Here is a 26593-nt window from a genome sequence, read left to right on the forward strand (position 1 = left end):
ACAGTTACACACTAAATCGGTGATGAAAAACAAGTTAATCTAAAGTTAGTTCGAAGCACTGATGAGTCTGCATATAGACAGGCGGTGGATCTTCTGGTTCCTGTTAGTCAGGAAGTGTGTGACCTCTGACAGGTGGAGGCTGGCACAGTGAGTTTGGTGCTGAGGATGTCCAGGATGATTGTTAAACACTGAGCTGACGTCTATGAACAGGATCCTTGTATATGTGCCTGGAGCATCGTTATCGGAATAATATCCTAAAGTCACTATGAACTGACGCCACACAGCCACGGGCGCTCTGGAGACACGAGAACTGCACATCAGCTCCACTGTCTGCTGATTGCCAAGGTCAATGTTGGTGTATTTGCTGTGCGGGATAATTATTTTCTGGGATAGACTCTTTGTTTTGTCTCCCGGTAAGGCTGGGGTCAGGTGTTTGTGAGAGGCGAATCAGAGGAGAGACAGAATCAGGGCAGACGGCTGCAGACGGACCACAGGGTGTGATTACTTTCATCTATGTAATCTCTGCTCTGTTTCTTAAATAAAGTTCTGGAACTTCACCTCTTCACTGTTTTTCTTTTTCAGTAAGTCTTGGAGGTCAGTTATAGTTTGACTTTCCAACCACAAGCATCAAGGTGTTGGAGGTTTTAAGGCACTCCCAACTTGGCTGCATCATCCTCTAGGGCTGTGCATAAAAATCGATATAAAGATTAATATCGATATTTTTAAAAACGATTTAATATCGATATTCTGGCTTTCAATATCGATATACCTCCCAACCTCTAGGGGGCGATTTTTTTTTTTTTTTTTTTTTTTTTTTTTTTTTTTTTTTCCCAGTGTCCTGTCTAGCAATATGGCAATAGGAATTGATGTCTCAATGCCAGATGGAGCTCGACAGATTTTGCTTTTACAAGTGGAGCAAACGGCTTTCGCCATAGTGCTCCACTTGATTTATGCTTGTAAATAGCTTTATTATGATTCCTGCAAGGAGAATTTCAAATTATATGGACATGACAATGGGAGAGTAAAGGAAGAACAAAAAGTGAAAGAAAAGAAAAAAAAAGAGTAGAGGTGAAAGAAAGAGGAGATAAAAGGGAGAGAATGATAAAACCTTCTCCGTCTGCTCCATCACCTGGAAAGAGACACAAAAAGAACAGCACAACCAACAGACATAAAGCAACAGATACACTCGAATAACACCTAGATGCCATTGCTAAATCATATATATTATTATGTAAGCTGACATGTGTAATGTGATATTTGAAAAAAGAAAGTGAAAGAACATAAATAAATAAATTACAAGATTACTGTATATAAGTGAACACTTAATACCTGGGACCCAGCACCTGTGGGAGATGTGAAAGTGCACTAGTTTAGGTGAACATTATCCAGAAATAGCTTGATAGTGATTGTGGAGAACCGAAGACCCTAGGGGGCGTTATTACAGCGCAACCATTACAGTTCACAGCGAAGGAGAGCGAGTGAGACGAATTTGTGGAACGGCCGACAGGATTTTAGAAGCTCCTTTGTCCCTAAAATCAGATGTTTGGGCACATTTTTGGTTTCTGTGACACGTTAAATGCATTGAAGCAAATGCACTTTATTTTCCTGTTAATATGTCTGTGATCAATAAATAGAACATAAACATAATATTTGGCTGATTTTGGTGATTGAATCACTGAGCATTAATTCAAAGTAATAAATATCGATATTGGAATCAAATCAAGCTGAGCTATGTATCGAGAATCGTATCGAATCGGCTCATCCTAGATGATACCCAGCCCTATCATCCTCTGACTGCAGAGACTTTTTGTGATTTATTTTTTATCTGCACACACGGCCTCATAATTAACCTGGTGTAAGGCGTCACGTTGTCGGTCAGTTCCTCCAGGTCAGCGGCCGCAGCCTCAAAAACACTTCAACGAGTCAAAGCAGGCCTGGAACTCCAGCTTTGACTCGTTAGTCTATATTTTCTCACACTACAGATTTCAGTTTCTGGGGTCAGATAGTCCTAAGGCTGCTCAGGGGACAGAGCCGTAGGCATCCTTTAATTCAGCGGTGGATCAGTACGTTGGTGTCCCTGGTGGGACATTATGTCATGTTTCTCATGAAATTTTGCAGGAATTGTGCTTCGGCTTGAGTTCTTCAAAGGGAGACGATCCTCCATCCTCCTCAACACCACAACCTAAATCGGTTTGTAAAGAATAAAATAATCTTTCTGCTTTTCTTTGTATTGTTAGTTCAAACCTTTAGTTGTGCTAATGTGTCTATATTTGTCTCACACGCCTCTAATTCTGTATGAAGATAAATATCCCTGAATGGGGGTAATTAATACTTTGTTTTCAGTCAACGAAGGCATCAATGTCGTCCAGCGAGGAGTCCTCTGACAAAGACCAGGAGAAACCTGGACCGAGTCGTCACAGTGTTGCAGCAAGGTCGCGTTCAGCAGCGCGGGATGCTTCTCTGGAGATTAAAAAGATGTTCGGGGAGTCGTCCGAGGAGGACAACTCTGGTGACGATCAGGATTTCAAGGTTGCCTCTGAAACGCACAAAGCCAAACAAAAACCCACAAAAAGCTCTTTCACCAAAAGCACGATTTTTACAGCCAAAAACCACTGCTATGTCTGCGGAAAAGGGATGAGAAAGCTTTCCCGTCATCTGAAAAAGCATGCCGACGAAGTCCCCGAGATCGCCGAGGCCTTCTCCTTTCCGCCGCTCTCAAGCGAACGTACAAAGCTACTTTACATATTAAGGAACAGAGGCAATTACCGTCACAACCAGGAGGTGCTGGGCGGCAGCGCCGGGTCGCTGAAGGTGCTAAGGCGACGGAAAACCGATGAAACGAACACGGCAAACCTCGTCTACTGCCCGTACTGCAAAATCTTGATGGAGCGCGTCGGCATGTGGAGGCACGTACCAAACTGTGTGGAGAGAATGTCGGAGGCGGCAGCTGCAAACAAGAGTTTCATCAGCGACAGCGAGGAGTCAGAGTCGGAGCAAAAAATGCTCCCTGACGCCAAGAAGATACTTTCAGGGATGAAACGAGACAAAACGACGTTTGTGGTTCAGAAGGACGACCTGCTGGTCCAGCTGGCGAAGAGTTTCTGCAGAAAGTACAGAAACGATCCTGGCAAGGTGCCTTACATCCAGGACAAGCTGAGAGAGATGGGCAAACTATTGCTGGAAATGCATAAAATGAATATACTGACTTTCGAAGAGGCCCTCCGACCCAAGAACTTCTCCGGCGTCTTCAGGTCGGTGAGGAAAGTCGTGGGTTTTGATCCGGAGACGCAGACCTACGTCAAACGGGGACTTGCTTTCAATTTAGGCGTTTCGCTGAAAAGCCTCGCCAAAATCGTCCTCAACGGGCAGAACGCCGACGACGCGACGAGGAGTTCTGCTAAAATATTCATGGAGAAGTGCGTAAAGGAGTGGGGGGGGCTCGTCTCGGAGAACACCTCAAAAGGACAAAAAGTCAGCAGCCCGTCTACGATTCCTTTCACCCGCGACGTCCAGGCGTTCCACGCTTACCTGGAGAGGTTAGCCGCCTCCGCCACCGACAGCCTGAAGACGTCTGAGGACGCTCAGGTCTACAACGTCCTCTCCAGGGTCACCCTGGCGCAGGTTTCTGTTTTAAGCAAACGCACGTCAGGGGTTTCAGAGATGACGCTGGAGTCTTTTGAGCAGAGGGGCGACTCGACCAAAGTGTTGTCCAAACACTTCATCAGGATAAACGTGGTGAGCAGGAGCGGCGCCGACGTCGCCGTCCTCTTGACGTCTCAGCTGGTCAGCGCTCTGTCTCTGCTCATCAGTAAGAGGCGGGCCTGCGGCGTGCACGAGGACAATCCTTTCCTGTTCGCCAAGCCGGACGCCTCTGCCACGAGCCACTACCACGGAGGGCACTGCATCAAGTCCTTCTCCCGTCTGTGCCACGCGGAGAACCCCGAGAACCTCACCGCCGCACATCTTTCCAAGCACACGGCAAGAATCTTCCAGATCCTCAACCTGGAGAACGACGAGCTGGAGCACCTCCGGGAACTCCTTGGCCACGAGATCCGGACCAACCGGGACTACTACCGGTCCCCAGAGGCGGCCGTCGAGCTCGCAAAGATCTCCAAACTCCTCCTGGCGAAGGAGAAGGGTTCACTGGGACGATTCAAAGGGAACTCTCTGGAGGAGGTGGAGATTGAGGGTGAGTTTCCTCCGTGACGCACGTCGCCTGTCCTGAAAACGACCAGCGGGTGCTCAGACCTGCTCTCTGTTGTAGATGAGCTGAAGTCGGACGGGGAGCAGAGCAGCGGTGGAGAAGATGCTGAGAAGTCCAACGCACAGCCGGGTTCTCCACTTCAGCAGAGCGGTAGGATTTCAGATCTTTAGGTTCCTTCACATTCAGCAAGCACAGAACCCCATCATGGTCGTTTTTGTCCGAGTTGAGGTACATTTCAATAAGCCGTAGTGATCACAACTGCAGTATTATAAAGAAAACTTGGTTTGGAAATCATTCAGTTACGTAAGGAAACTGTAATATAACCTAAGCAACAAAAGATTTCCCAACCACCTGACCCTGGGCAGCAACAATTGCCATCAAGCTTTTATGATTCAGTTCACTTAAATTTTATTTATGTAGCTCCAATTAACATCACGTCATCTCAAGTCTCTTTCCAAAGTCAGACTCCATCAGATCCTCCAGGTTGGTGAGAAAGTTTCCTCTCTAAGGAAACCCAGCAGGTTGCATCAAGTCTCTCCAAGCAGCATTCACTCCTCCTGAAAGAGCGTAGAGCCACAGTGGACAGTCGTCTGCATTGTTGATGGCTTTGCAGCAATCCCTCATACTGAGCATGCATGAAGCGACAGTGGAGAGGAAAACTCCCCTTTAACAGGGAGGAGAACCTCCAGCAGAACCAGAACCAGGCTCAGTGTGAACGCTCATCTGCCTCCACCCACTGGGGCTTAGAGAAGACAGAGCAGAGACACAGAAAGCACAGAAGCTCACATTGACCCAGGAGTACTTTCTATGATAGAGAAGACAGAGCAGAGACACAGAAAGCACAGAAGCTCACATTGACCCAGGAGTACTTTCTATGATAGAGAAGACAGAGCAGAGACACAGAAAGCTCAGAAGCTCACATTGACCCAGGAGTACTTTCTATGTTAGATGGTAATAGAGGATGATCTGCCTCCCCTGATGATGTCACAGCTAACAGAACATCAGACCAGGTGTACCTTCTATGAAGAGAAAAATTACTATTTTACACTGTGGAGGAATTTTGATCCTCTCTGCAGAATTGTTTAGATTTAAAAGCATCAAGCGGCCTGTTTTAGGTCACGTCACAGTGTCTGTCTGATTTAAGTTCGGACGTTGCTTTATTACTTTTACAGCAGATGTAACCGGAGAGACACACAAAAAAAACAATTTCTTTCACTGAATATTTTTCCCAAACTCTCAGAGATCATCAACAAGACTCTGTGGCATCTTTTTAAAAGTTAGTTGAAAACATTTTCTATATCTCCCTTTATAGATTTCTCCTGATTTCACACAATTACACATTAGTCTCTTGAGCTGCTGTATGCACTTAAGATAGGAACAACTCATCTCCATCGTATTTCTAGTGCAGTATGTCTAATTATCTTATTTTCGGGGTGGAAATACTCGTTCCACTGGCAGATAATCTCATTTACCTGCTTAAATCAAGGACAAATACACACATTTCAAGAAGATTTTGCTTACATTTCGTTGCCTTTTTCCGTGCAATGCATCTACAGATGTTCCGCTTGCTTATTTCAAGCATGTAAAACAAGATGCGTCTGCAAATGTGTGTTCATATTCATAACAGAGATATTATAACTGTGGCATATTGTGAGCCATGCTTTTTCTGGGACTGTGTGCAGATGTTGCAGAACAGCTGGACGGACCGCCGGCTGCAGCTGTTCAGGATGCGCTGGAGCACATAAAGGCTAAAAAAGACAAACCCTCTCTTCAGGAGAGGTTCATAGACTCCGTGAAAGGTTTGTTGTGCTCGCCGGTAAATAAATCTAATATTTAATTTCCCTCTGTGATAAATAAAGTGTTTTTGAATTGAATTTGAAATCATAAAACCAGTTGCTCTCCTTTTTTGAGATGCCATTCACAGCAGACAGGTGGCTACTTGGTTACTTAAATTTTTTTTAACCACTTTGGCTTTATGCTTAAAATTGATTAAATTAGTCGTTTTTATTATTATTTCCTGCTTTTGCAGGGAAAGGTGTGTTCGCTAACGAATCCATCGAACCCTCTTCGTTTGTTGTTGAGTTTCGGGGGAAGATCTGCGCTCGCCAAGAAAGCTCTGAGACGGAAGGTGGAGACTCGTTAAACAATTATGTGTTTGACTTTTCATGGAAAGGAGCAAACTGGTGGTGAGTTTGAAGCTTTTTCACCCAGAAAAACCTGTTTTAAGATTAAAAATGCTTATGTTTATTTAAAATGCTGCCCTCTTGCTGGGAATGTTTTGTGTGCTAGTCAGGAAAACACAAATAATTCAATCTTTCAGCAAGTAGAAAGAAATTAGCTTTGAAAAATGTAAAATTTGCACAATGTTTTAAAACAGGAAAAAAAATTTTTTGCGGCCGTAGATGAACAGATCTCACTGCTTGTAAACCGTTTTTCACCTTAACTCTATTATTTAAATGTAAAACCTCAAACAACATTGTCCCCTTATTCTGGGAGATTTCATGATTTTAGAGGAGACGGCAGAGGTGGATAAAAAGAATCAATGTTTTATATGTTGAGGAAACTAAAATTATTAAAACTAGAGCTTATAGGAAAGATTTTAGCCTGCAAAAAGGGAACTAAAAGAAAATGCAATTTTCTTGAAAGTAGTTTCTTTGACCTTCATTTGAGCAGGTAAATCAGATTATCTGCTGATGGAAAGAGTATTTTACCCCTAAAATAAGATTATTAGACATCCTGCACTTGAAATAAGATGATGAAGACGAGTTGTTCCTATTTTAAGTGCAAAAATCTTATTTTATTGGTAGATAATCTTATTTAGCTGCTCAAATCAGGGATAAATACACTAATTTCAAGAAGATTCTACTTACTTTTAGTTCCCTTTTTGCACCATTTTTCCATTATAACTGTGCATTTTAAATCATCATCATATCCTTGTTCTCTGAAGCTCTGTGAGTTTGAACAGATTTGTAAACTAACTGTGAAATATTAAATTATATAAGATTAATTCTGACAATGGCAGCTTTCCTCGTCTCTCAGCGTCGATGCTTCAGCAGAAGACGGGAGTCTGGGCCGGCTTGTAAACGACGATCACTTGAACCCCAACTGCAAAGTGATGAAGATTACCTGTGAGGAGAAACCTCACCTGTGTCTGTTCGCGCTGAAGCAAATATGCCCTGGTGAGGAGATAACCTTCAGCTACGGCGACTCGTCTTACTCGTGGCGCTCAACGGTACGCTCACGCTCTACAGCGACTGAAACGCGTGTTAGAAAACAGATTATTAAATTATTAGATTAATGTGAGTTCTCGGCCATCTGTGTGTTCACAGGAAACTACTGAGGATGTAAATGTTCCTGAGAAGGACCCAGCTCCCCCCGTCGATGAAGACGTAGGTGTTCAGCCTTTCTTTGGCCACCGAGCATTTTCTGCTCCTCCAGGAAAGATAAAACTAGCATCAAAAGATTTGTTTCTAAAGCCCCTAAAAAGCAGAATTTACTGAAATGCACCACAGAAATTAAACGTTCTCCGTAATGAATGATGCAGCAGCTGAAGGAGCCGTTTATCTGCTTAAGCAGGGCGTACGCGATACGATGTTTCGCCCTTTTTGGGCCGATTCTTCAGTCGTTCCAGAACTTTGTGGATCAGGCTGAGTTTCAGCATCATGGTGCGTGGTGCAGCATCCAGGGTGTAACGAGGGACCATCAGCCTCTCACCACCTCCTCCCCATCAGAGGAAAATCAAACATGTCTGACATCCAGTCGGCCCTCCTGAGGAGATGGAGAGCGCCTCCTGCTGGTGAAGCAGAGCTACGAGCCCATTTCCCCCAACCTCCACACTGAGCATGTGCAGACAAGGGAGTTCTTCTTCTTCTTCTTCTCCTTAGACGAAAACAGGAGAGAATCATGGCGGCGGTACATGTGACACTCTGTTCTCTATTTATTCACTGGAGTGCTGATTTGCCCGAAAAACTGAAGTCACTGGCCGCCATCTTGCTCCTCCCTACTCTCACAGAATCCCACAGGATTTGGTTGCAACAACAAGCAGTTTTCTGGCTGTGTGAAAACGTTTCACAGGTAATTCTACAGTCAGTGGATGTACTAACACTATCAACTACTAGGAAATTAGGTGCTGACATATAATATAAATAACATGCAAAATATTTCAGCACATGACTTTCTCAGTACTTAGTTTTAGAACATAACATAAAAGCATATGGCATTTGACATTTTAAAAGTTTTAAGCCCCCCTGAACATGAGAAAATCCTCGTTATTCGATGCTGTAGCGCACATATTCCCTAGTTACTGGAGGAAAATAGGGAGTACCAATATGGCGGCTGGTGGCTTCACATCAACGTGTATTGTATACGGCCAATCAGCATCCAGTGAATAAATAGAAATCAGTGGTGTGACATGGAGTCAAACTACGGAGGAGAAACTGGTAGAATTACCAAGGCAGCGCGTTTGGTTCTAGTGAGCCTCATGTTTAACAGAGAGCATCCACACTTCCACCTTTTTCTTCTTCTACTGTTTACGTTTTGCTTACAGATAGACGAGTCAGAGTAGCGCCATCTCTCGGCGGGGCTGAGTCTGACGTTTTAGACGTACAGTAAGAACAGAGATGGAGAACTTTTAAACGCTGAGGTTTCATCGTGCAGTTTGAGCTCTGAGTACAACGACTGAAAACATCGTACAGTTTACGCCCGGCTTTAGTCAAAATAAAAATGAAACAGGAAACGTTCAAACTGGCCTTTAGCCGGCTCACTGCAAAAACGGGTCTAAAAATAAGTAAAATGTTCTTAAAATTAGTGTTTTTGTCCAAGATTTGAGCAGGTAAATAAGATGATCTGCCAATGGAATAAGTATTTTGACGCCTAAAATAAGATAATTAGATATACTGCACTGGAAATAAGATGATGAAGATGAGTTGTTCCCTATTTTAAGTGCAAAAATCTTATTCTATTGGCAGGTCATCTTATTTACCTGCTCAAATCAAGGAAAAATACACTAATTTTAAGAACATTTTACTTATTTTTAGTTCCGTTTTTGCAGTGCTGCACTGGAACCAAACATGGAGAAGCAGCATTTAGTTCCTTTGCTCCACAAACCTGGAACAAACCTCCAGAAAACTGCAAATCCTTTAAATCCAGACTGAAGAACCTCCTGTTTAGAGCTGCTTTCAGCCATAATAACAGGAACTCTGACCAACTTATTTGATGTTTTCTCCTGATATAATTTAATGTTTGTCACTGTTTGATGTTTTATACGCACTTTGAACTTCCTCGCTGCTGAAATGTGCCACAAATAAACTTCAACATGCAGACGGTGGATAAACACATCCAGGAATGTTTTCTAACTTCTAAACCTGTTTGGTTGTTTCCCAGCTTGAAGACTCTGCAGCAGACTCGCTGGGCTCTGCTCAGTCCTCCGGGGATGAATACGTCTGCGACGAACAACCCGACAGCGACGACAGCGTCTCGTCATCCGACCCGGAGGAAGACCCGACCCGTTGCGGCTCCGACGACTCGGACTCGGCGGCGCCGTCCAAACGTACCTCCTTCACCAGGAAGAACTACTGTTACGTCTGTGGAAAACCTCAGAGCAAGATCTCCCGCCACCTCTTCACCCACAGAGGCGAGGAGCCCGAGATCGCCGAGGTGTTCGCCTTGCGGCGCAACAGCAAGGAGCGGAAGAAGCTGCTGGAACATCTGCGGGGCCGAGGGAATTACACGCACAACAAGGAGGTGCTGAGGACTCAGAAAGGAGAACTAAAAGCAAGAACCCAAAGCCAGGTGGCCACGCTGCAAAACCCCGCCGCCTGCATTTATTGTAAAGTCCTGTTCAGTCGCAGCGTCTTATGGAAGCATCTTCAGAAGTGTCCTCTGAGGATCTCCACCCCCCTCAGAGGCAGGACGCAGATCTTGGCTCTGGTGGCGTCCGGGTTAACGGAGCCGGACAAATCCTCGGCTGTGAGGAAGATGCTGAAACGAATGAAGGAGGACGAGACCAGCGTTTCGGCTCTGCAGGATCCGTACCTCCTGCAGCTGGCCTGCTGCTTGTTCCACATGCTGCAGGGCAAGAAAAAGGAGGCGGACATCAGCCGGAAACTCAGGCAGATGGGGAGATTGCTGGCGGCCCTGAAGGAAAAGTCCATCGTGAGCTTCGAGGCGGCTCTGAAACCCCAGAACTTCAACAGCGTTGTCGAAGCAGTGGAGAGCGTCTCAGCTTCGAACGTGAAGTCCGTCACGTCCTTGCTCGGCAAAGTGGGGAACATAAAATACGCCCGAGTCCTGAACGACAACGCCGACAAAGAGGCGATCGAGGAGGCGGAGGAGTTCCTGAAGCTGTGTGAGAAGCAGTGGCCGAAGACGAAGATTCCTCAGCAGAACGCTCCCGGCGCAGAAACGCTGCCCTTCATCCGCGACGTCCAGCTGCTCTTTGGCTACATCAACGCGTCTGTGGCGTCTGCCGTCGAGACGCTCGCCAAGTTTCAGAGCGCGCCGGTGTACAACGCGCTGCTCCGCGGGGTCGCCGCCTACGTGGCCGTGTTGAACCGGAAGAACGCCCACCTGGGACAGGTGACCCTGCAGTCCTTCCTGCAGAGGAACCGAGCGCCGCCTCCGGAGGAGAACGACGGCGGCGGCCCGCAGCCGTTTGAGAAGATCCTCTATGAACGCATCGTCAGGATCGCCGCCGTCTGCCAGGAGAACCGAAAAGTGGTCCTGAGTCTGACGCCGGAGCTGCTGTCCGCGGCGACCGTGCTGGTGGAGAGGAGGAAGCAGTGCGGCGTCCCCGACGGGAACCCCTACCTCTTTGGGAGGCCGGGCGCGTCGCCTTCCAGCGTCTGCAAGCCGCAGCAGACCATCTCCTCCTTCGTAGGTCTGTGCGGCGCCAAAGGCGAGGCGGACCTCAGGTCCCCGGTTTTCCGTAAGTACGTGGCGCAGATTTTCCAGATCCTGCTCCTGGGTGACGAGCAGCTGGGCCAGCTGGCCACGCTGCTGGGCCGCGCCGTCCGCACCGACAGCGAGTTCTACCGCAGCCCCGAGGCGGCGGCGGACATCGCCAGGATCCTGGTGCTGCTGTCCGCCGTCGAGGGCGAGTGCCTGGACATCTTCCAGGGAAAGTCCTTGGAGGAAATTGGGATTCCAGGTAAGCTTCCTCCCACCTGACTACTTCAGTAGGAGGAGGATAAATGTTAAGTTATTGTTGCATTACGACAGACATCCAGGTTCCTTAGCAGGAGAAAGAGTTCAAATTAATACCTTATTTCCACACCGTCGAAAATCTTAATTTATTTATAAGAGGGAAAAAAATTATGAACCAAAGAATAATCAATATTAAAATGTATCAAATTTGCCGTAAAAACTGAGCTTGAAAAGATATAAGAGGCTCAAACACTAAAACACTGCGAAAAGGGAACTAAAAGTAATTTAAAATTATCTTGACTTTAACTGCTTGATCACCAAATTTCCACCATATTCATCGCAAAAATGGAACTAAAAGTAAAATTATCTTGAAATGAGTGTATTTGTCCTTGATTTGAGCAGGTAAATAACTCCTTGCCAGTGGAATGCGACTTTTGCACTTAAAATAGGAACAATTCATCTCCATCATCTTATTTCCAGTGCAGGATGTCTAATTATGTTATTTTAGAGACCGCTAAGGATGTCTTACGGGACTTTACAGTTCGTTATCTAAATGATTTTATTGAACTGTTTGATGAAAATCCTTTAACTGAATGTGGGGGCATTTTTAAAATGTAATGCTAATAACCCTTTGCCAGTGGAATATGATTTTTGCACTTTAAATAGGAACAACTCATCTCCATCATCTTATTTCAACTGCAGGATATCTAATTATCTTATTTTAGAGGTAAAAACACATATTCCATTGGCAGATAATCTGTCCAAATCAAGGAAAAATACACTCATTTCATGATAATTTTACTTTTAGTTCCCTTTTTGCAGTGAATATGGTGGAAATTTGGGGATCAAGCAGTTAAACACTGATTTAAGGAAAGCTGGTCAGTATTTACTTAAGGTTTGGCACTTCCTGACAAACAACACGTTTTTATTCTTGAAATGATCTTAATTTTAAAATAGGAGGCGAAGGCGCGGCTGTAGTGAAGCTTTTGCTGAAATTAAATCCACACTGCAAAAAGAGAACTAAAAATAAGTAAAAAATGTCTTGAAATTAATGTATTTGCCCTTGATTTGAGCAGATAAATAAGATTATTTGCCAATGGAATGAGTATTTTTACCGCTAAAATAAGATAATTAGACATCCTGCACTTGAAATAAGATGATGGAGATGAATTTTTCCTATTTTAGGTGCAAAAATCTTATTCCATTGGCAAATAGTCTTATTTACCTGCGCAAATCAAGGGCAAATACATTAATTTCAAGAAAACTTTACTTATTTTTAGTTCTATTTTTGCAGTGCAGTTTGTGACCTTGAGCTCAATCCCAAAACCAGCAGCACGTCTGCCTCTAAACTGCTAAAAGAAAAGGTAATAAGAAACTAAACGCAGGTCATTTAATGGGAGATAAGGCTGTTACTGCTGGAAGAGCCTCCAATGTGGCTGAATTAAACAATAAACCCTCAGCTGCCATATTTACAGCATGTTAGTGCTGCTCTGGATGTCTTAAGAGACTTACAGTTTATTATCTAAATGATTTTATTCAGCTGTCTGATGAAAATCCTTTAATTGAATTTGGTGTTTTGTGATCATCCAGTAATAAAGATTTTGGGCTTTTTTTATTTATTTAATGTTTTAAATTTAGTCTGATTTTAATAGAAACTGTCCGCTTGATGTTTCATCTTCAAGATGAGCTGCAGCCGGTGGTGGAGCCCATCAGCCGAGCCGAGGAAGACGAGGCCGACGCATCTCTTCAGGCGGACGGTGTGTGACTTTCTCCAGCTGGAGGTCTTCTCTTGCATTACAGCCGTTTCTCCACCAAAACACACATTTTACCAGTAAAAACACCCAGATTTGTCGTTTTTTTTCTCTGTTCGGTCTCAGCAACACTGCAGATGCGACAAAGTTTAGAACAAAATGGAGGAAAATAAACTCACTGGGCTGAAAAGATGTGCCCACAGTCACAGAAAACCACTCAGAGCTGCTGCTTCTGTCTAAATACGCAGCATGTTGGGTTGATAAAGGATGAAGGGATATGCACACTGCAAAAAGGGAACTAAAAGTAGGTAACATCCTCTTGAAATTAGTGTATTTTTATTTGATTCGAGCTGGTAAATCATTCTATCTGCCAATGGAATAAGATTTTTGTACTTAAAATAAAAACAATTCATCTCTATCATCTTATTTCAATTGCAGGATATCTAATTACCCTATTTTAGGGGTGGAAATACTCATTCCATTGGCAAATAGTCTTATTTAGCTGCTCAAATCAAGGAAAAATATACTAATTTTAAGAAAATTTTACTTACTTTTAGTTCCCTTTTTGCAGTGCAGCGGCTTCCCTTTTACTCCACGTTTACCCGCTGTGTTAAAAGTAGCCAGTTTTTATTGGTTTTAAGTTGATTTCTGCCTTTTTAGATGTCTTTGCAGCTTTTTACTTCTATTTAAACATATCTGTGGACACAGTTGATGCTTAATAGCCCTGAAAACATTTTATTCTGAGAGCAAGCGAAGACCCGACCAGAGTCTGTTGCCCTCGAAGCAAACTAAGTTTAAAGTTGCTCCAAACACCCAGAGCTTACACTTCAAAAACGGAACTAAAAATAAGTAATATTTTCTTAAAATTAGTGTATCTGTCCTTGATTTGAGCAGGTAAATAAGAAAGTCTGCCAATGGAATGAGACTTTTGCACTTAAAATAGAAACAATTCATCTCCATCATCTTATTTCAAGTGCAGTATATCTAATTATCTTATTTTAAGGGTCAAAATACTCATTCCATTGGCAGATAATATTATTTACCTGCTCAAATCAAGGACCAAAACACTAATTTTAAGAACATTTTACTTATTTTTAGATCTGGTTTTGCAGTGTAACAACGATCGCAGCCGCCGTCCCTAATGGCCGACACTTCTTCTTCCAGGTGCTTCTCCATCAACGTCACAAAAGAAAGGCAAACGTTCCTCCACGAAGAACCGAGGCAAGAGCAAGAAGAAGGACCCGACCGGTGGTAAAAATGAAGAGGAGAACACGGAGAAAGATGAAGAAGCAGCTAAGATCTCACAGCAGGGCGGCGTGGACGCAGCCGAGGAGACGCGGACCCGTAAGAAAGAGGCGCCGGCTGGCAGCGAAACCACAGCAGCTCCTAACAAACACAACGAGTCTCAGATTTATTTCAGCGACGATGACGAAGACATGAATGTAGACTTTAACATGGACATCGACATCGACGATGACGACGACCATGAGGTCAGGAATGAGGAAACTAAGGCTGCTGAGAACTCTGAAGCGAACCTGGGAGGTCAGGATAAAGGAAAGGAGAGTGAGACTCTGAAGGACGGCTCCTCTGAGGCGGCCGTGGAGACGGACAGACGTTCAGGGCCAGACGGCGATGACGAAGAGGCGGACCAGGATGACTGGATGGGTGCAGACAGTGGGGGATCCTCTCCTGTACGCACAGGTAAGAGCTCAGAAAGCATCTTCCCTGCAGGAATCCAATGCTCCGCACTAGCATTGGATCTTCCTAGAGTCTCTAAAAGTAGAATGGGAGGCAGATCCTTTAGCTATCAGGCTCCTCTCCTGTGGAACCAACTCCCAGTTTTGGTCCGTGAGGCAGACACCCCGTCTACTTTTAAGACTAATCTTAAAACTTTCCTTTGTGACAAAGCTTCTAGTTAGAGTGGCTCATGTTACCCTGAGCTACCTCTATAGTTATGCTGCTATAGGCTTAGGCTGCTGGAGGACATCTGGGTCTATTTCTCTCACTCTGCTGAGTTCTCCTACTGCTCTCCAATCTGCATTGTTAGTTGTTATTTCAGCTTTTAACTTTTTGTTCTCTGTCTTATTTCTCTTCTTAGAAGGTACACCTGGTCTGGCGTTCTGTTAGCTGTGACATCATCAGGGGAGGCAGATCATCCTCTATTACCATCTACCATAGAAAGTACTCCTGGGTCAATGTGAGCTTCTGTGCTTTCTGTGTCTCTGCTCTGTCTTCTCTAAGCCCCAGTGGGTGGAGGCAGATGAGCGTTCACACTGAGCCTGGTTCTGGTTCTGCTGGAGGTTCTCCTCCCTGTTAAAGGGGAGTTTTCCTCTCCACTGTCGCTTCATGCATGCTCAGTATGAGGGATTGCTGCAAAGCCATCAACAATGCAGACGACTGTCCACTGTGGCTCTACGCTCTTTCAGGAGGAGTGAATGCTGCTTGGAGAGACTTGATGCAACCTGCTGGGTTTAAAAATTTAATTGAATTTAATCTGTATATTGAGGGTAAAATGGCTCATGCTGATGGTCTGACTTCATCAGTTGCAGAAGAGCGGAGCAGCAGCTTTGAGGCAGCGATGATGCGCATGAAGGAAATAAAGATTTTGATCCGCAAACTGAACGTTGTGAGTAAACGTTTCACTTTCTGCGACACTTTCTGATGTTGGTGCTTTCCTTGCAGACACATTTGTTGTTCCTCTTTGCGTAGGATAACCTGCAGACTCCTATCCAGGCTTCACAGTTAACTTTAGATGAGATTCAGCCGAGATTCAACGACCAGCGCTCACCGGCCGCTGCAGAGGAGCGTAAACTCACCTCCACGTCCCCGGAGGAAACAAACAAGCAGCGCGATGCCAAGGTGGGATTACATCCCTGCTCTGCACAGTAAAATACACCAAATAAACCCGGATGCAGCCGCATATCCACACAAATATCCACACAAACTCCATAATTAATTGCGGAGTTTGTAATAATTAATTAATAATTAATTAAAGGTGACGGCTCTCTGTTACGGCAGTGAGTTCTCACCGAAACTGAAAGCTCTGTCTCAGATGCTCGGAACAACAAAAAGATGAATTAAATCTTTGCTGTCTTGGGTTTCTTTAGGCTGTGATGATGAACTGCTCCCACTGTAAGAAGATCATGACCAAGGGACAAACTGCGTACCAAAAGAAGGGCTTCACGGACGTCTTCTGCTCCAAAGACTGCCTGTTTGAGATGTTTCCCACCAACAAAGCCGCTCCACGGACGTGTTACTACTGCTTCAGGTTAGTCTGAAGAGCTTCGTCTCTGTTTTCATGTTCAGTGCTGAGCTCCTGGGCTTTCACAACGAGCAGATGTCAGGATGTTCACGCATATCTGGCCCATATTTCAGAATGCTGAAGCAAAATAAAATGTGAAAGCTGCAGGAAGAACTTTCACAGACCAACAAGGGAGGTGGTTGGTTGAGTTTAAAGGTAGAAAATTAGATAAATAAATATACAGCACCCTCCAGACTTAACAGCTGACCACATGGTCCAGAATCCTGGGTCTCCTTTCTTCTGTACTTTCTATAGGATGCTTGAGTTTACCGGTAATTACATTTTATGTATATAGCATCAATTCATGAAACACATCATCTCAAGTCTCTTTCCAAAGTCAGACTCCATCAGATCCTCCAGGTTGGTGAGAAAGTTTCCTCTCTAAGGAAACCCAGCAGGTTGCATCAAGTCTCTCCAAGCAGCATTCACTCCTCCTGAAAGAGCGTAGAGCCACAGTGGACAGTCGTCTGCATTGTTGATGGCTTTGCAGCAATCCCTCATACTGAGCATGCATGTAGCGACAGTGGAGAGGAAAACTCCCCTTTAACAGGGAGGAGAACCTCCAGCAGAACCAGAACCAGGCTCAGTGTGAACGCTCATCTGCCTCCACCCACTGGGGCTTAGAGAAGACAGAGCAGAGACACAGAAAGCTCAGAAGCTCACATTGACCCAGGAGTACTTTCTATGTTAGAGAAGACAGAGCAGAGACACAGAAAGCTCAGAAGCTCACACTGACCCAGGAGTACTTTCTATGTTAGAGAAGACAGAGCAGAGACACAGAAACCTCAGAAGCTCACATTGACCCAGGAGTACTTTCTATGTTAGAGAAGACAGAGCAGAGACACAGAAACCTCAGAAGCTCACATTGACCCAGGAGTACTTTCTATGTTAGAGAAGACAGAGCAGAGACACAGAAAGCACAGAAGCTCACATTGACCCAGGAGTACTTTCTATGTTAGAGAAGACAGAGCAGAGACACAGAAAGCTCAGAAGCTCACATTGACCCAGGAGTACTTTCTATGTTAGAGAAGACAGAGCAGAGACACAGAAAGCACAGAAGCTCACATTGACCCAGGAGTACTTTCTATGTTAGAGAAGACAGAGCAGAGACACAGAAAGCTCAGAAGCTCACATTGACCCAGGAGTACTTTCTATGTTAGAGAAGACAGAGCAGAGACACAGAAAGCACAGAAGCTCACATTGACCCAGGAGTACTTTCTATGTTAGATGGTAATAGAGGATGATCTGCCTCCCCTGATGATTCCACAGCTAACAAAACGCCAGACCAGGTGTACCTTCTATCAGGAGAAAAATGACAGAGAACAAAAAGTTAAAAGTTGAAATTACAACAAACAATGCAGATTGGAGAGCAGTAGAAATCAGTAGAGAGAGAGAAATAGACCCTGATGTCCTCCAGCAGCCTAAGCCTATAGCAGCATAACTATAGAGGTAGCTCAGGGTAACATGAGCCACTCTGACTAGAAGCTTTGTCACAAAGGAAAGTTTTAAGATTAGTCTTAAAAGTAGACGGGGTGTCTGCCTCACGGACCAAAACTGGGAGTTGGTTCCACAGGAGAGGAGCCTGATAGCTAAAGGATCTGCCTCCCATTCTACTTTTAGAGACTCTAGGAACCACCAGCAGACCTGCAGTCTGAGAGCGAAGTGCTCTGTTAGGAACATACGGGGTAATCAGAGCTCTGATATATGATGGAGCTTGATTATTAAGGCCTTTATACGTTAGAAGGAGAATTTTAAATTCTATTCTTGGTTCAGGTCTTAAAGACATGAAAGAATGTTGATTTAGTTCCTGCAGAATCATTTTAGATGTTTAGATGCTAAAAGACCTGATGACGGCCCGTTTTCAAGGTTCTGCCAAAGGTCAGCAGGTTTTCATATTAAAGAGTTGATGCCAATGATGCGGTAGACTTGAACAAGGTTCCCAGGGGCCTTTGGAATAGAAACGGGCCCTCAGCCTCACAGATCCTCCACCGTACTTGGCAGCAGTGGGCATGAGGTGCTTTTCCACATTTTCATGGTTTGTTTGCTCATCTGACCACAGATCCAGTTAAAGACAGACACGTTTATGTTTGTGATGGAAGGTCTTTCTCCTGGCACGGCTCCATGGACTTCAATGAGTCGTGTAAATGGAATCCAGTGCTTACCATGCAGACTTCTGCTCGGGGGGAGAGTTCTGCTGTTCTGAGGCCTTTTTAGATAACCTTTGTGTTTTTTATAATAATTGTTTCTCCTTTCAGGGAAATCTTGCAGCTCCTGGACCTCATCATGGCGGTGGTGGACCTTAAAGGAACCATGAAAGACTTCTGCAGTCCATCCTGCTTGTGCAACTTTAAATCCAGCTCTGCGTCAGTGAAAGGACAGCCGGCGCGTCAGAAAAATCTGACCTCCATGTCCAACCAGACGCCGTCGCCCTTCTGCACCATGTGCGACAGAATCTGCGCCGTAAGACGAGCGTTTCTGATTGGTCGATTCTTTATTACCCATTCACTTTTTATTGACAAGGTTGAAAAACATTATGATCTGTTTTGACACATAAAATTAGTGAATTTCTTGATTTTACACACAATAAAAATACAACATGCACTGCAAAAAGAGAACTAAAAATAAGTACAATTTTCTTGAAATGAATGTATTTGCCCTTGATTTGAGCAGGTAAATAAGTTTATTTGCCAATGGAGTGAGCCTTTTTACCCCTAAAATAAGATAATTAGAAATCCTGCACTTGAAATAAGATGATGGAGATGAATTGTTCCTATTTTAGGTGCAAAAATCTTATTCCATTGGCAAATAGTCCTATTTATCTGCTCAAATCAAGAAAAAATACTTTCATTTCAAGAAACAATTTCTTATTTTTAGGTCTATTTTTGCAGTGTGGTGTCTTTAACTGGGAGCTGCGGGTAACTTTTTACAGATTCAGTAAGAAAAACTAATATCTAGCCATTTTATTTTCCAGTTTCAGGTCAATATAATATAGTTAGGATCCAAGAATTATACAAAATCACTTCTAAAGAGGCTTATAAACCTGATTATTTTTCTCAAATATTATAAAATTTTTCTGTCTGGGTTCTTAAAGAAAATATTAACTTTTCCACTTTAAATATTTCTAAAACGATGCTAAACCAATCTTCTAATGGGGGTGCTGGGTTTAACCATTTTCTTGTCAATGTTTTATTGGCTGCTAGTAGAGCCTGCATTGCAAAAACAGAACAAAAAATAAGTAATCTTTTCTTAAAATTAGTGCATCAGTCCTTGATTTGAGCAGGTACATAAGATTATCTGCCAATGGAATAAGACTCTTGCACTTAAAATAGGAACAGCTAATCTCCATCATCTTATTTCAACTGCAGGATGTCTAATTATCTTATTTTGGGAGTCAAAATACTCATTCCATTTTATTTACCTGCTCAAATCAAGGACAGAAAACACAAATTTTAAAAACATTTTACTTATTTTTAGATCCGCAGCTTTATATTCCCCCCTCCTCTAGTCCCAATCAGACCAAAATACATGCTTACAAAATCATAATTAATATTATGAACCTTAAACATCTCTTGTAGAACCTTGTGAATTCCTCACCAGTATTGATTTAAAGTCGGGTTTTACCAAAACACATGGAAATGGTCTACCTGCAGAGATCCACACTTCTGATTGGCCGATTCAAGCGTTGGGTCTTTGGGTCACGGCGCCTCTTTCTGATTCCAGAACCCGGTGGAGCTAAAGCTGGACGAGTGCCTGCGCAGCTTCTGCAGCGACGCCTGCTTGGAGACGTTCTGCAGGAAGAACGTGGGCGTCTGTGAGCACTGCGGCTCGCCCTGCCGGGGCAAGCGGCTCCGGCTGAGGCTGGAGGACGGCACCAAGACCGTCTGCGGCCCAGACTGCCTGGAGGAGTTCAAAAAGGTGCGGCGCGGCGCAGAGATCAGGGCTTAGAGGCCGTAGATTGTAGATCTGACTCTTCTCCTGTTTCCTGTTTCCTGTCGCTCTGCAGAACATCATGGCGGCCCAGGAGTGCCCCGTCTGCAGAGCTTCCCAGCTCCCGTCGGACATGGTGAGCTACAAAAACAGCGAGAACCTGGTGGAGCTGCTCTGCTCTCGCAGCTGCTTGGTGTCCTTCAAGGTGCTGCCCGTCCCCAGACCTGTGAGTAGATCCCTGCACGGTTACAGGATCGCTCAGCCCGACTTTAACGTTTAAACGTCTCGCCGAACGGTGAAGGAGCCCGCTGCCTCTCTGGTCCTGGAGACGGACGACACGGCGAGGCTCGTCGTCGGAAGCGGCGAGGCGAGCTGCTGCTGCTGCTGCGGCAGGAAGCTGAAGAAGGGATCCGCGGTTTACCACCTGAAGAAAGCCAAGCAGGCGTTCTGCTCTGAGGCGTGCGTCACTGAAAAGCATCCCCACGTCCAGTTCGACACCAAAACCTGTTACAGCTGCCTCCAGTAAGTCCGGCTGATCCACTTTTACTTTTTAAAGGTTCAGATCCGCCTCTCCTTTGTTTCGTCGTGTTCTGCTTTCAAGCTGCCAGACGTTACGACTTTACATCATCTTCACAGTAAAATAGAAGCTTCTGCTCTGTTATGAAATAATTCCTGTCCTCCTGTCCATAAATACCCGGATCAGTTCTAGGTTAGTTTTTATCGTTGCTGCACGGCGTTTTGTCTCATGTAAGGAGCTATAATCACTGGAAAGTTTATTTAAATGTACTTAATTTCAGTAACCTTCAGTCCTGACCATTTTCAGATGAATGTTTTTGTTTATGACTGAATTAATTAATACCTCATTAACTTACTATTATACCAACTATTATTATTGTTTATTATCGGTCTTCTTCTATAGTTTTCTTCTTTTTATTCTAAATGTCTTTGCAGCCATTGCAACACACCAATTTCCAGCCAGGGATTAATAAATACTTATATTTCTTTCTATACTGTCCTATTCTATTAATTAATGTCCAATTAAATGATAAACTATTGTTAGCTTATTAATTATGCATTAGTGTTTAATACTTACCATTTTTATTACTACCAGTATTAATTATAAATGTATACATTTTATTATTACTATACCTTTATTTTTGTCATGCATTAATTATTAACTATTAGTCATATTATTAGTTGTAGTAGTATTAATAGTAGTATATATTTATTTACAAAGTAGCAATGCATAATAGAATTAATTAAGAAACTGACATACATGGAGTAGAAGTGGCGTTGTCTGATAATTATGATGCATAAACTGATTTCTTTATAGTCAGTCTAAATTAAATTCAGTCTAATGTAGAATATTATTCATTTTTAGATTTATTTCAGTAACTCTACCCCTAAGTGAACTAGGTAGAGTTTTCAAGCCTAATTATGATAATTTTCTGGACATTTAAGGATAGAAAATTACATCAAACCAATTTTAAAAAAAGATTTTGATGCTGAAATGTGTACTTAATGAAAAGTAGTTTAATATATGCTTAAATGTTGTTGTTTTTAATCTGTGAGACAAGCCTCATCAGATTTATTGACTATGACTATATTTCGTGAAGGAACTTGAGAGAGAAAATATGAATAAATAATAATAATGCATTGGATTTGTAATGCACTTGATATTGATAAAAATCCCAAAGTGTTACATAGTAAAACAGGTAAGTGCTAAATAAAAACATATGGAGAGCATGAAAAATAAAAAGGTAAAAAAGATAAAATTAAGACAATAAGGGATCCCATTTGTTAAAATTTTATTCAAATTTACTGCAACCAGTAAATAGCTCATAATAAATGTATGTTCCCCTAGCAGCAGGTACACCGCAAAAACAGAACTAAAAATAACTAAAATGTTCTTAAAATTAGTATATTTATCCTTGATTTGAGCAGGTAAATAAGATGCTTTGCCAATGGAATAAGATTTTTGCACTTAAAACGGGAGCATAATGCACAAGTGCATAATATCTAGTTATCTTATTTTAGGGGTAAAAATACTCATCCTATTGGCAGATAATTTGATTTACCTGCTCAAATCAAGGACAAACGTACTAATTTCAAGAAATCTTTACTTATTTTTAGTTCTGTTTTTGCAGTGAAACGTTCCCCTCATGGTGACCGTCTCCTCTTCCCGTCCTCAGGTTGATCACGCAGCCCCAGAAAGTGATCCTGGCTCCGGTGGACGATTCGGGAACCGTGAAGGAGCTCTGCAGCGACGCGTGTCTCTCTGCGGTGAAGGCCAAGTTGCTGTTCTCCCACTGCAAGCTGTGTGGCAAATACTGTCCGGTAAGGAACCGACACAGTCTGCGGATTATTGAGCTCAGTTAGGGAAGGGCAGGTGTGCCACATCACCTAATGACACACGGAGGAACATGAGATCTGATCTGTGCAGATAGAGCCGGGCGTGCGCTGGACGATGTCTTCAGTCGTTGTACTCAGAGCCTCTCTGTAGATCAGGGGTATCAAACTCATTTTGGTTTAGGGGCCGCATTCAGCTTAATCTGATCTCAAGAGGGCCACACAAGAAAATTCATTGCAAGATTAAATAGAACTAATAAATGTGGACTTGTTGATTTTTATATTAAGTTAATTTCACTTTTACACAATGTATTATGAATAACCTCAGCGTTTTTAAGAAAAGTATGTACAATTTCAACAATACTTTTACTCAGTTAAACATTTACTTGTGCATTATGCATAAGAACTGATCAAAGTGATTGTTCAATGTTGAAAAACATTTATTCACATTTTTTGGAACTTAAAAACACTGTCCTGCATGACAAAATACATCAAACAGATAAAAATTAAGAAATAATTTGAATTTTTCCACACCTGAAGCTTAATCTGCTAATTAAAACACAGCGCCCCTCGTGGACAATATAGGAACTGCATATTTTCAATTAAACAAAGTACATGTTTTTTTCAATAATTGTTTTATCATTCTCTTCCTTTTATCTTGTCCACTTGTGAAAGTCAAATCTGATGAGCTATTTGTGGCATCTATTGCCACATTGCCAGACAGGACACTGGGAAAAAAATAAAATAAATAAATAAATAAATAAATTTTTTTTGTTTTTGTTTTTTTCATAATGATAATGCATTTAGCCACAGGGCCGGACTAAATTGTCCCGCGGGCCGAATCCGGCCCGCGGGCCGTATTTTTGACACCCCTGTTGTAGAGAAAAGGGTTCAGCTGATGGATCTCTGTGGCGCCACCTGGAGGTTAAAGTCCAGACGGGTTGTGTCCAGGATGTGTGGGGTCTGCAGAGACGTTAGCTCTAATGATCTTCTCTGCAGACCTGATTGGTCGTTGTAGTTTGGACCGGTTCTGTTTGCTGGATGAGCCGAACCACCCGGTGATGAACGCGTTAAAATGAAGCCGTTTGTGATCAGCCGGTCAGCGTGCAGCTCAGAATCTACGCTTCTATAGACGAGTTTGCTCTCCATTTACCTGCTAAGACTCTTTCCTCACCTGAACTTCGCTGGAGGAGGGAGATGTCGACCTTCTGCTCCGTCTTTCTTCCTCAGCTGAGGCCATGAGATGCTGGATCAGCGATTCACCCTGTCTGCGGGTTTATTCCTCATAACTTCCATGTTTCCACGAAGGTTTTAGGATGAAGAAGAACATCTGTAGCTTTTAAAACGACAGGAGCAACTATTCAGACGTTTCCCATGAGGTTTCATTGTCTTACTTTCTGGTTTTGTTCAGATTCTTGAAGCTTCAGAGCATCATGACACCGACTCCATGGAGGAGCGGTGGCCTAGTGGTCAGAGCAGGGAGCTGGCGTCCTGGAGAGGCTGCACACTGCAAAAAGGAAACTAAAAGTAGGTAAAATCCTCTTGAAATTAGTGTATTTTTCATTGATTTGAGCTGGTAAATCAGACTATTTGCCAATGGAATAAGATTTTTGCACTTGAAATAAGATGATGGAGATGAATTGTTCTCATTTTAAGTGCAGGATGTCTAATTATCTTATTTTAGGGGTAGAAATTTTCATTCCATTGGCAAATAGTCTTATTTAGCTGCTGAAATCAAGGAAAAATATACATATTTTAAGAAAATTTTACTTGCTTTTAGTTCCCTTTTTGCAGTGCAGGTTCCCTGGTTTGAATCCTACAGACTGCCACTGTCCCCGAGCAACAACCTTGGCCACAGAATGCTCCCCTGGCGCCACCTAGTGGCCGCCCACTGCTCCCTGAGGGACGGATTAAATGCAGAGGATGCTTTTTATTGGACTGAACAAAAAAAAAGATGATCATACTTAATATATCTGCTTTTTACCGTCCACTATAGCAGCGGTTCTCAGATTTTCAGCCCCTCCAACCCAACAAAACGGGTCAAAAATGTAATTTTTACTGTTTTCTGTTTTAATGCCTTAAAGCTGTGGTTCTGAAGATTACCCTTTTAAATTGTACAGCACATATCTGGGTTCATTTGTAACATAACGGTTTCTAACAACTGGAATGTTTCAACATTGCTGCACTTTTTTTTTAACTAGCTATGAACCTCATATGGCTAAAATAATATCAAGCCATTAACAGTAAAAATAAACTTCAGTTACATTAAGTTTTGTACTTTTAGTATTAATCATACTACTGACTGCAGGTAATGACTAAACAGCAGGGGGCGCTGTTGTCACATATAGAAGGCCTGTATTTTCTGACCCCACTATTTGAGAAGCACTGCAATATAGCAAGGACTATTTTGCAGTATTAATGCTAATGTTATGCATTTATGTAAAATAAAATAAAAAATAAAGGTCAAAATGTGTTTTGGGCCGATTTCCAGAGACGGACAGGACCAGCAACCATGCAGTTCACTTTACAGAGACCAATTAATGTCATGTTTCTGGACTGGACGGGGCAGCTGGAGAACCCATGCATGCGCGGAGACATTAAATTTGAATTATTAGATATAAAAACAACTATGTTAAACTTTTTACCAGATAAACTGTCAATCCTCTGCAGGATGAAACTACAGCTGCGTTTTTTTCCTCCGTCAGTGTAAGTTTTCCGTGACGGTGGACGGCGAGGTCCAGAGACTCTGCAGCAGCTCCTGCGTCTCGGAGCTGCGCAGAGAAAACAAGTGTTCCTGGTTCTGCTGCGCGGCCTGCGGCGCCCTGAGCTCCGGCGCGCGGCTCACCCTGCAGACGGAGGACGGCGAGAGAACCGTCTGCGGAGACGAATGTCTGGTCAAGATCAAAGAGGTGCGGGACCAAAAACAACAAGATGGGATGGATGATAAAATAACCTGATGAGCCTCTGGTCTGATTCCCAGTTTGTCTCGCTCTGCAGAACGTGAAGACCCTCCAGCTGTGCTCGACGTGCAGAACCCCCCATCAGATGTCGGACATGGTGGAAAGTAAGAACAGCGAGGGCCGGTTGGACCTCTTCTGCAGCCACAGGTGCCTGAAGGTCCACAAAGCTCAGTCCCTAACTGTGCCAGGTACGGCTCCATCGCTGCTGAATCTGTGTGAATAAACGCAGACGATGTTTAAATGTTCGTCAGCTGAGAGTTCAGGGAGTTTTCTGTAAGAATGAAAACATTTTTCCTCAAGCTGCAGCTGTGTTAATAAAAGCTGTTTAAAAAAATAAAAGCTTATTTTGTTGTAAAGTTGTCTGCGGTACGTGGCAATAAGAGGCTGTTTTTGATGTGGACATTATGGCTCTCTGCCCAGGGCACCATCAGGGGGCGTTACTAGACCTACATGTGACACCGGTGCTTTAAATCATATTTTGTGGCTAATTTGCATAATCAATAAACCATGTAATCTTAATTATTTATGTACCTGCAGCACAACTGGATCTGTCTGTCTTTCTATCTGTAATCAGGAATCTGCAGCCTGTGGCTCTTTGGACTGTACATAATGGCTCTAACTTTGGTTTAAAATGATAAAGAACGAACTAATGTTTTAAATATAGATATAATAACTAATGCAGTTGTTTTTCTGGAATAATTGTGAATATTTACAACAAAATTACACTAAAAGGACCAGTAAGATCTGTTGTTCTTGTCATAATAGTGAAAAATTTGAGTTTCTTTTACATCATTTTCCACAAATGTTCAAAATCCCATTGAATCAATTTTTTAAATTTTTCATTTTATTCTTTTATTTTAAAACCTAAATTTAAAAATAAAATGATGGTTCTTTAAAAATGACAAGTTTGATATAGTAGTCTATATACAGTAGTGTCTTTTTTTTCACTGTCTTGTAA

The 26593-nt window shown here is 43.1% G+C and overlaps 1 protein-coding gene across 2 annotated transcripts in view; it reads left to right on the forward strand.

Annotated features, from left to right (window-relative positions):
- Positions 1-26593, forward strand: part of LOC105923535 — a 50073-nt gene that overhangs the window by 2238 nt on the left and 21242 nt on the right. Inside the window, exons 2-21 of one of the 2 annotated variants that reach the window (XM_021314944.2) lie at positions 2119-2190; positions 2344-4189; positions 4265-4354; positions 5887-6003; positions 6234-6390; positions 7244-7436; positions 7534-7593; positions 9587-11351; positions 13030-13104; positions 14263-14799; positions 15642-15724; positions 15808-15957; positions 16206-16366; positions 18655-18859; positions 20120-20314; positions 20403-20552; positions 20628-20848; positions 22519-22663; positions 25381-25584; positions 25673-25823. In XM_021314944.2, the coding sequence (XP_021170619.2) occupies positions 2359-4189; positions 4265-4354; positions 5887-6003; positions 6234-6390; positions 7244-7436; positions 7534-7593; positions 9587-11351; positions 13030-13104; positions 14263-14799; positions 15642-15724; positions 15808-15957; positions 16206-16366; positions 18655-18859; positions 20120-20314; positions 20403-20552; positions 20628-20848; positions 22519-22663; positions 25381-25584; positions 25673-25823 (6490 nt within the window). In that variant the 5' untranslated portion in view covers positions 2119-2190; positions 2344-2358. The remainder of the gene's footprint in view (positions 1-2118; positions 2191-2343; positions 4190-4264; positions 4355-5886; positions 6004-6233; positions 6391-7243; positions 7437-7533; positions 7594-9586; positions 11352-13029; positions 13105-14262; positions 14800-15641; positions 15725-15807; positions 15958-16205; positions 16367-18654; positions 18860-20119; positions 20315-20402; positions 20553-20627; positions 20849-22518; positions 22664-25380; positions 25585-25672; positions 25824-26593) is intronic. The other variant, XM_036145748.1, reaches the window with a different exon arrangement.

This window comes from Fundulus heteroclitus, chromosome 13, assembly GCF_011125445.2.
Source record: "Fundulus heteroclitus isolate FHET01 chromosome 13, MU-UCD_Fhet_4.1, whole genome shotgun sequence".
NCBI lineage: Eukaryota > Metazoa > Chordata > Actinopteri > Cyprinodontiformes > Fundulidae > Fundulus > Fundulus heteroclitus.